Source organism: Cariama cristata, unplaced genomic scaffold (assembly GCF_000690535.1).
Source record: "Cariama cristata isolate BGI_N322 unplaced genomic scaffold, ASM69053v1 scaffold7323, whole genome shotgun sequence".
In the NCBI taxonomy this organism is placed as follows: domain Eukaryota; kingdom Metazoa; phylum Chordata; class Aves; order Cariamiformes; family Cariamidae; genus Cariama; species Cariama cristata.
The window spans coordinates 14,869-25,499 of record NW_009608867.1 but is presented as its reverse complement, the minus strand read 5'-3'; the positions used below and the strand labels follow the sequence as shown (position 1 = coordinate 25,499).

At 40.2% G+C, this 10,631-nt stretch overlaps 1 protein-coding gene across 1 annotated transcript in view; it reads left to right on the top strand.

Moving 5' to 3' along the window:
• Nucleotides 1-10,264, top strand: part of GALNT8 (polypeptide N-acetylgalactosaminyltransferase 8) — a gene marked incomplete at its 5' end in the record, with an annotated part of 15,918 nt that extends 5,654 nt beyond the window's left edge. Inside the window, 6 exons of the mRNA XM_009697313.1 lie at nt 1,280-1,394; nt 4,779-4,964; nt 6,481-6,618; nt 7,448-7,543; nt 8,125-8,292; nt 10,094-10,264. Of these exons, the coding sequence (XP_009695615.1) occupies nt 1,280-1,394; nt 4,779-4,964; nt 6,481-6,618; nt 7,448-7,543; nt 8,125-8,292; nt 10,094-10,264 (874 nt within the window). The remainder of the gene's footprint in view (nt 1-1,279; nt 1,395-4,778; nt 4,965-6,480; nt 6,619-7,447; nt 7,544-8,124; nt 8,293-10,093) is intronic.
• Between the last annotated feature and the right edge of the window lie 367 nt (nt 10,265-10,631).

The following is a 10,631-nucleotide window of genomic DNA, read 5'->3' as shown; positions in this document are numbered from 1 at the left end:
AGTGCAGGACCCGGCACTTGGCCTTGTTGAACCTCACGCAATTAGCCTTGCCCCATGGATCCAGCCTGTCCAGATTCCTCTGCAGAGCATTCCTACCCTCCAGCAGATCAACACTGCTGCCCAACTAGATGTTAGCTGCAAACTAACTGACGATGCACTCGATCCCTTTGTCCAAACCATTGATAAAGATATTAAACAGAACTGGCCCCAATACCGAGCCCTGAGGAACACCACTTGTGACTGGCCACCGACTGGATTTAACTCCATGCACTACCACTCTCTGGGCCTGGCCAACCAGCCAGTTTTTTACCCAGCAAAGAGTACGCCTGTCCAAGCCATGAGCTGCCAGCTTCTCCAGGAGAATGCTGTGGGAAATGGTGTCAAAGACTTTACTAAAGTCTAGGTAGAGAACACCCAGAGCCTTTCCCTCATCCACTAAGCAGGTCACCTTGTTATGGAAGGAGATTCAGCTAGTCAAGCGTGACTTGCCTTTCATAAACCCGTTCTGACTGGGCCTGATCACCTGGTTGTCCTGTACGTGCTGTGTGATGGCATTCATGATGATCTAATCCATAACCTTTCCCAGCACTGACATCAGACTGACAGGCCTGTAGTTCCCTGGATCCTCCTTCCGGCCCTTCTTGTTGATGGGAGTCACATTTGCTAACCTCAGCAAGAAGATGCAACCTATGGAGAGCCCATGCTGGAGCAGGCTCCTGGCAGGAGCTGCAGCCTGTGTGGGACCCACACTGAAGCAGTCTTCTGAGTAACTGTACCCTGTGGAAAAGGACCCATTCTGGAACAGTTCTTGAAGAACTGCAGCCTATGGGAAGGACTCATGTTGGAGCAGCTCATGAAGGACTGTATCCCATGGGAGGATGCAATGCTGGAGAACTGGCAATGGGCTTTAGTGTTTAAGTTTCCTCAATGTTAGATAAAATTTCATAATGTCCAACCTAATTCTTCCTTGCTACAGTTTAATCTGATTTCTTTCTTCTTGTTTTAAGTATGTGAAAGTTGTTGTTACATCTCCTCTCAAAATAGATCTAAGTCTTTAAAAAACACTAGATCATGCTTTTTAGACCATTGGTCAAGTTCATTTGTTGTCTTCTGGATTCTGTAATGTTGATCCACATGTTGTTCTGAATTAAATCTGTTACTCTCTCTTGGATAGAACTGGAATCCTTCTGGAAGTTCAGCCTGTGATTTATGACTAATTGACTTGACTTTATGTCCATCATTGTTGCTTCTTTCTAATTTTACTTGTTTGGTTCTCTAGGAGCCCGTCTATAATGGGAATTTTTGCTGCAGATAGGAAATTTCTGGGTGAGATTGGTGTACTGGACAGTGGAATGCACATATATGGAGGAGAAAATGTGGAACTTGGCCTGAGGGTAAGCTTATTTTTTCACCTTTTTCTGAAAGACAGTGAAAATTAGTATGTGATTTTTTTTGAAAGCACTCAGGGCGCTGGTTATTGTCTAAAGCATGAGTTAATATTTCAGAACAATTCTGTTTTATTTTGGGTATCAAAGGGAAGGGAGAGAATTCCAAATTGATTAAGGCCCATCAGCAGGCTTTTGTTGATACTTCTTAAGGATTTTGACTCCTGACACGAAAACCTAGTTCAGTGAGGAAATACTGAATCTTGCAAGATGTGGTTCTCTGCAGAAGTTTAAGGTATATGTCTCTTGGCTCAGCAGAAGAATAAGATAAGACCATGTTAAATGATGTTATGTATTAGGGAAAACAAGCAAGCAAACAAAAAAAAACCCAAAAAACGAAAGCAGAAAGAAGTCTGTCTGCCCTAGACAGTAAAATGTTCTTCAACTTTGGATGTCTTCAGATCAAGAATGGAGACTTTTTTTTTTTTTCCCCCCAGAATAGTTTTATCTGGAGTGTCTTTAATTATTAGGGAACATGTGAGAGCACTAAAAATTCTATTGAGGAGTATGTTTTAAAAGTAATGGTGGTTGAAGATATTCTAGAAGACCTGAGAAGAAGAAAAATGAACATAGCACTTATCTCTACAAAGAAGAGAAAGGATGGTAGGACGTGAGAATTATAAACCTGTTAGCAAGACTTCAACGTTTAAGAAAAAAGTCTTTGATTATTCTTTTTCTCTGTAAATATGAAAACTAGGGAGCTTTGAAAGAAGTCAGTAACCAGTTTCAAAATGAACATGAGGAGGAGATACTTCATTCTTCCAGTAGCAGACCAGACCAACAGACCAGGAGCAGAGCTCCTTCCAAACGGTAGTGTGGGTCTTAAAAACTTGCAGTCATTTGTGGGAAGACTGAATAGCTGTTCAAGAAAAACCTGCTCAGAGTTAGTGAACAAAGGTGAATCAGAGGAATATGCAGAAAGTCCCCTGACCTGAAAATAATTGGGGACTGTGAAAGGTAATGAATGTACTTATCTTGTTCTCAGCCTTCCCCAGGAATAAGTTTGCTGTCACTGTGGGATACAGAATACTAGGCTAGATGGACTGTTGGTCCAGTGTGGACATTTTCTCATGTTCTTACAGCTTTTTCTTTTTTGTTCTGGTATCTATTAGTAAGCACATATAAGATAATACAGACAATATACATTTGTCTGGACAAATCATGTCAAACAAGTGTAGGGTTTTTTTCTATAAGTGTGTAGCATGCTTTGTGCAAAGATAAACAGCAGAAGTTAGGAGAAACATAAGGAATCAACAGCTACAGAGGTGTAGACTGGGGAACATCTAGCCGGAAAAGAACTGGGAGTAACAGACTTTGTATGAGTCAACATGGCCATGCAACTGGATGGGAAATGATGGTATTGAAGATCCTTCTCTTCTACTGGTAAGTTCTTTTCTGGAGTAGTGTTTTGAGTCCTGGGACCATACATGAGGAAATATGTGGAGCAATTGAGTAATCTGAAGGAAAGGAAAGAGAATAATAGAGTTCCTGCAATATGTGATGTTATAGCAGAAATAGGCCTAAATGAGGTTTTTTGATTTCATAGAATCATGAACAGTTTGGGTGGGAAGGGACCTTTAATCTAGTTCCAACCCCCCCTGGCATGGGCAGGGACACCTTCCAGCAGACCAGGTTGCTCAAAGCCCCATCCAACCTGGCCTTGAACACTTCCAGAGATGGGGCAGCCACAACTTCTCTGAGCAACCTGTGCCACTGCTTCACCACCCTCACGGTGAAGAATTTCTTCCTAATATCTCATCTAAATCTTCCCTGTTCCAGTTTAAAGCCATTACTACTTGTCCTGTCACTACATAACCTTGTAAAAAGTCCCTCCCCAGCTTTCTTATAAGCCCCCTTTAAGTACTGGAAGGCTACCGTAAGGTCTCCCTGGAGCCTTGTCTTCTCCAGGCTGAGCAACCCCAACTCTCTCAGCCTGTCTTCGTAGGAGAGATGCTCCAGCCCTCTGATCATCTTTGCGACCCTCCTCTGGATTTGTAGAAGAAATGATCAAGAGGAAATATAGCAACAGTCTTCCAAACATGCTAATGCTGTGCTAAACAAAGCCCCTGTGTGTGAGGCACCATGCTGAATCACATGGATGTACTAACTTGGGTTGATACTATATTGGAGATGTTGACACATTTCTCCATAACTTGTGGTGGACATGGTCAAAGACCCCGTGCTTCAGATTCTGTCTGTGAGACTGAAATGTCACATGTCATCACCTCATGTCTTGTGAGGCAGGCTATGAATTAATATTTCAGTTCTGTTGCTTGAAAAAACATTTACACTTTATTCTTTATTGACCTGCACCATTCACAGTGGTGGCAATGTATGTCTACTGTGTAGTCATTTACACAAAAGCTGGAGGTGAAAACAATGGAGAATTGGTTCAGTTAACACACAAAGCTGCTCTGAAAATGGACTGTAAAAATAATATTAAAGATCTGTGCTGATTTCCATCCTGAAGGTTCCTTGTGACAAATAAGCTTGGTTAACATACAAGCAGCCTCTCGTGTTTTTTTTTAACCAGTTGCCAGTCCTGGAAAATTTAATGTGAAAATGTGAAGGAAGTCTATAGCATATAATGGAGCATTGTGTGATGATCCCCAGACTAGGACAATAAATCTACATTGTGCAGTGCCATGTGGACTTGCCAGCTTGAGTTCAGTTCTGCACAGCTGCTCACCTTTTGAAGAGCATCGACACTTACACTGGTTCATGTATAGTCAGGTTGGATGTGTTTGTTCTAGACCTTCTGTACTTTTGAAACACTGTACTTTTTGACTGTGGCCTGCTTAAGTATCTCTTTGAACTCCTTGTAGGTATTTCAGGAATCCAATGGATATTTTTCTTTCTCTTGAATTCTCCCTAGTGTGTAAGATTTTACAGGACCAGTTTTACTCTTGGCATGTCCTGGGCAATGTCATTGATTCTGAAGGACTTGGACCCATAACCCATAACCACCAGAGTATTTAGCAGTCTAGCTCCTAGTGAGATCAGTTGAAGATATGTACCAGTTTGGCTTAGTGCCAAACTCTATGCCAATCTGAGTGCCTTGCCACAGGAAACTGGTGAGTAGTTTTATTAATGGTGATGGCAAAGAAAAAACACGCCTTTACTCTCCTGAACCTGTAATAGGGCTACACTCAGTAGAAATTAAAGGTAAAGTAGAAATTTTTTTCATTCACTCAAGCCAGAAAACGGAGCTTTGAATGTTGAGGGCATGCCAGTTCATCTGGTGAAGGAGTGGGAGGAGCAGAAATGGGAGCACTTTAACAAAAAGTGCGGAGTTTGAATAAATTTGCCTCAAATTCTCTCTTCTTGACCTAGGCTTGGCAGTGTGGAGGTAAAGTAGAAGTGCTGCCCTGCTCAAGAATCGCTCATTTGGAAAGAGCTCACAAGCCTTACTTGCTGGACTTGAGCATTGCGTTGAAACGCAATGCCTTGCGGGTAGCTGAAGTGTGGATGGATGACTACAAGTACATGGTCTACTTTGCATGGAATCTTCCAATTGAGGTGGCAGTGTTTCTCTGTGTTTCAAACTGGAATCCAAAGTCTAAAAGTGGTCAAATAAGAGCATGTGATCACACAAAAAGAGGCATAGTGTGATTATAAGAGTCACTGTGGGGGGAAAAAAAAAAAATTATATGTTAATAATTATTGATATGGATGACACGCAACAGCCATGATCATAGACATGTTCCTCTTAGGCTCAGTCCAAGAGCTGATGCCTAGCTTAAAGAACATAAAATTTTTCAATATGTATATTACATTTTTTTGGGGAAATTAGGGAATATTTTACCTGGAATATTCATAATTTTGCATGAAAGAGCATGTCTCTAGAGTTCTGGGTGTCCCTGGATATCTTTTAAATAAGCAAAATTCAACGTTAAATAGAGAATTCAATTACTCTTCATCACATAGCCCGTGACCTTTATTAAGTGAGCTCTCCTCTCTGCAGCCAAAAGTTCTGCTTTTGTTTTCTTGGAAGAAAAAGGGGAAAGTCTTATAGCATCCTTGAAAGGTTGAAAAGTGGTAAAACTGGGAAATTAAGAGATTTCCTTTAATAATAATGATCTAAGTCCTTTAAATTACAGTTTTTTTCTCCTTTTGACTAACTTCAGTACTTCTGAATTTGGTTTTAACTTTTTTCTTGCACGAACTGTTGAAGATACTGGAAGTGTCAAGACCAGGTCTTTTGAGTATTGATAACTTTAGTTAATAAAAAAAAATTGTATTAATTTTCCCAGCCTGCACTTCAGTGGATTTATGAATCTTTAACAAAGATGACTAGCCTCCTACCTCCTTATGCTTTCTTGAATAGATATTAAAGAAACAAATTAAAATATACAGTGATATAGCATAAATTAAAACTTCAGAACAATCCACTTTCTTTCCCCATTAATTAACTTTTAATGTAAATATTTGGAATTTTTCATCTGAAAATGCTAGTCATCAAAAATTGGTTCAAGTCTATTTGAAATTCCTAACCTAAGTTATTCAGGCCGCAGACTGCATTTCAGAGAACTGCTTAAAGACAGTGTGTAAGCTCCAGTTGGACTGATCTCTGTCAAACTTCCCTGCTGGAGCTGTTCCACTTTGTGTAAGAAGTTCCATAGTCTTGGAAACAATAGTTTGAATCTTCATTGCTCCCATATGAAATGAGTGTCATAGTCAACAGACTATTGATGAATCTAAGATTGTTAACAAGCTCTGTCTTATTTTTCACTTTGAGTTAGCTTTTTTTTTTTGTCAGTATGAAATAGGAGAACTACTTCCTAGCCTTATCTATCTTTGATATTCTTTATATTTATGATGTCATAATATGTTAGTTTTTCAGTAATTTATTGGCACTTCTAGGCAAAACATGTTCTGAAATTCTAAAGTTTAAAAGATATACAGGTATTTTTTAAATGAACTTTTAAATATTTTTTTTATGTTACAAATAGACAATATGGAGAAATAAGTCTGTATTTTTCCTAGTTTCTCAGGCCACCTTAATGTTCTGAAATTAAATATGGTGTTCTTGCAGAATCCTGGAATAGACTTTGGAGATGTTTCTTCCAGAAAAGAGCTAAGGAAAAAACTGAACTGTAAAGGCTTTGATTGGTACATAAAAAACATTTACCCTAATTTAGTATTTCTTCCCAACATTGTTGGCTATGGAACAGTAAGTATTGAGTCTATTTATTTGAAATACGAAACAACTCATTAGGTCTACTGTTATGAAGAATTGTTGTGAACACAATTATGACATGTTTTCCTAGAAACCTTAAAAAGACTTTTATATGTCTTTCTAGACACTAAAGTTTTCTAAAGTCTCTTTCAATATTAGTTGTCAGTCTAGAATTCCTAAACTGTGTTTATTATACATGTACTGATGGGAGCACAACAGTAGTTTGGGAAAGTGCTTAACATGCATTTTTTTTCCTGCATGCAAAACTCATCTATTGACCAACAAGAATGGATCAATATCTTCTTGTAAGGGCTTGAATTTTTCAATGGAGTAGTACAGGGGTTTTTTTCTGCAGAGATTAGCAGGATGATTTGGAAAGCAAGCAGCCATGAAGATAGCATGTAATACATTGGAAGTCAGGCCACTATTTGCAAAAGAGAGAACTAATCATCCAGGCTGCAGTGGCTTCTTGATACAGGTAGGCATTTTCTAGACCCAAGCTTGCATACCTTGCTGGAGCTGGGCAGTGGTACTCACCTGTTTGGAGCTGCCTGGTGACTTCTGACATGGTGCTACATGGCATGATGTTGATGAGTCTTTGAAGGACCTTAGATTTGCTTTTGATCTTTGCTGTGATGAATCATTTTTACAAAGGTAATCTGAGATTTGTTTTCTAAACTCAGATTGTATCTTCCATTTCAGGATTCGATGCAGAGCTCTGAATAAAGTAACCTTGCCCTCAGGGCAGTTTCTAAAATTATCGGTGAGGAGTTGAAAACAGGATTGCTGTTCCTCACAGTAAATTTCCTGTTTTATTCTGCAGATGAAAAACACATTGAAAGAAGACATCTGTATCGATTGTGGCCCTGTCCCTGGAAACACTCCAATTATGTATCCCTGTCATGAATACTCAACACAGGTAATGTAAGCAACTGATCAGATCTTCACATATGAGCTGTTGCTAACTGTTCTTTTCAAGCCTCCACAGTGCCATGAAATAGGCACTTCAAAACTATTACGTCTGTGCTATCTAAAGGAAAGTATTAACCTTTATTCCATTAAATTCTTCTCCCCAGTGCAACTGGCAGCAGAGCAGGTTCCCGTGGAGATCTAAGTGCATTAAATTAAGGCTTTTGGTTTAACCTTGCCAAAAAATTGTGAAACCTCTTGTTGATACTGATTGGTTGATTAACAAAAGATCAGTGAGATGAATGGGAGAGAGGTGGAGCTCTTCCTCACACCTCACTGCCTGTCCTCTGAGTAGGAGGGAAGCTAAGGGTTACCGTTTGATTGTAAGCATCTTGCTTTTTTTCTTTAGAAAGCAGAAGGATGTTGTATAGGATCAAATTCATCCTGGTTTAATTCCTGAGGGATGAGTGAATGCTGGTGCTGTACAGCGGATACCTCTCAATATCTGTTTTGGAACTGTCTGCTATCATCTGCTGATGAGATTTCCCTGGTATCTTAATTCACTGACAGTGGTGTCACCTTCCCTTTCAGCACATCTTTTATCACAGCACTGGAGAAATATATGTAGGAGGTTTACGTGGCCAACGGAATAGAGTTGATAGATGCATAACAGACCCTGGGAATGGGGACCTGCCAGTTTTAGAGCAATGTGACACAGCTGTGAATAAAGGCCTGAACTTGCACTGGGATTTTAAGCAGGTAAGTGGATTTCTATATCCTCACATTTCAATAAGCTTTCCCATTATAATGAATCCGTAGACACTTTCCTTGCAAAGCAGTTTGCTTCTGAATAATGTCGCCTCAATTTCAAGACTTGCAGGTGCCACTGCAAGAGCTACAGTGGAGATGACTGAGTCTTCAGGGATGTGTGATGTTAAAAACGAGGGGATAGTCACATAACAGAAGCTGAGTTACCAGAATTTAACCAATTCTCAGTTGTTATCTGAACCACAGCCACTTATTTGTCCAACTGTCTGTCTGCCTTGGTGGAATCAGCTGGTTAAAGCCTTTTACCTAAAGGTTTAAGTCTTTTAGTTTTTAACTGGGCTGACTAAAAACGCTAACTTGCTCAGTTATCACAGTTCAGCTAACAGGCAGGGAATGTGCAAGCCCAGGTGCCTCTGTTGCTTTTGATGGTCTGACTATACATTGTGAACTCTCTCTGCTGTCCACCATCTGTCTTCCCAGCTTTCTCATGGGACCTGTTGGTCTTAGGGAAAAAGTGGGCTGATGCTTTGTCCTGCTCAGTCTCTGGCAGCATCCTCTGTAACAGCATCTGAGCATGGAAATCCTTGTTGGAGATTAGACTAGGTTCATCCTTTCAGAGCTCACGTTACAGCTGGTGATTGGAGCCTTCACACGATGTTCCTTATCTCAATTTGTGCAGGATTTATGCCAGCTGATGCTGACATGCTGAAGAACCCAAGTGACGCTTTCATATTCCATATTCAGTGCCTCTGAATACAGAACATGATAATACTAGCTTAGTCAGCTAGTTTAAGCCAGATACTGCCTAGTCAGTTAGTCTAAGAGATACTGCTATGCTACTGGAGCAAGATAAACAGGCAGCAGTGATAATGATGGAGGAAGAGGTGGGAAAGAGAGCCATGCAGCTTCTCTCCTCTCAGGCAGTTCAAACCTTATTAGCTTTATGTACTTAATTAATTTTACATGTAATGTGTGGGCATGTTTACTGTATCCCTCTCTCAGTGAAAAACTAAGCAGGAGACAAATCTTGTGAGAGAGCGGTAGAGAATAGAGGAGTCGAACTGGTGAAAGACAAACGTTTCACTGATGTGCGCCATAAATAGTATAGACCTACATGGTCTCCAGAAATTCTGCTAACGTGGGCTTTCCTTTATCTTCAGTCTGGTCTGTAACCATAAAACTTAGAAAAAGGTGCAGGTATGTTTCTGGAAGGTTTAGACCCACCTTAAAAGTAAACCTTCAGTTCCTTGTGTGCATCAAGGGTTATCACAGTGGAACAAGTGGCTGCCTGAAGGAACCGGGTAAGATCCTGTTTGCTCTGGAACCCAGCCCCTTAGGAAAATCCTCATTTCTGGCGTGATGAGATGACTTAATCACACCCCACCTCATTCACAATAACTGATACTGAAATATTGCCCGAGAGATTAGAGATGAATATTCTTACCTGTTATTGGCTCTCTTCTTTCAGAACAGGATACAGTATTAAAATTTACTACAATTATTTTTTTGAACTGTAAAAAAACCCAAACCCACAAAAGCCAAACACCCCCCCAATGCCCAAACTCCAAGAAGCAGACACAAAATAAACATCTAAATATATTTTAATATGCCTTGGAGAGCTCCATAAGCTGTCATGAGTCATTAGCCTGAGGAAAATGCAACATTTTTCTTTCAGGTCTGCAATCTACTAGTGTTTCTCAGAGACATTTGTGGAGTTCAGGAGAATTGCTTCCTTACTGAGTACTAAATTTATAAGCCCTCAGCTTCTCTCATATTTCCTTTCCTTTTGTAGGGATCAGCTGTAATCAACAGGAGCACTAAAAGATGCCTTGAAATCACAACAGCTTCATACAGACTTGTAGTACGGACCTGCACAGGACAAAGATGGAATATCCAACACACAGTTAAGGACTGGGGAAAGACAAAAGACCTGGAACAGAAGGCACAGCACTCAAAGCATTGACTAGAGGACGTTTTTCCTTGAAAACTCCTATGTTCATAACACAGCACTGAAAGCAACGATTTCAAGAGTTTGTTTAGATGGGATTTTACAAGGTAATTGTTATTGCAGGAACTGGGAGCTACTCACACAAAGGTGCAAGTTCATCTCCTCACGTTTTTGTGGCATCATCCCCCTGAGTTTCCTCAATCAGGAGAGGGATTTCTTTACTCTCTTTTATTATCACTGGAGAGAAACAGTTATATGTAGGAGTGTCTCAACTCACTTGAGTTCCTTATGTTGTCCTTTGGAAGTGCCTGTCTCTGCTCATTACTGAAAGACCAGTGTAAGGTCTCTAACTTCCGAACTTTGGCATTTCGGTTAGATGTGA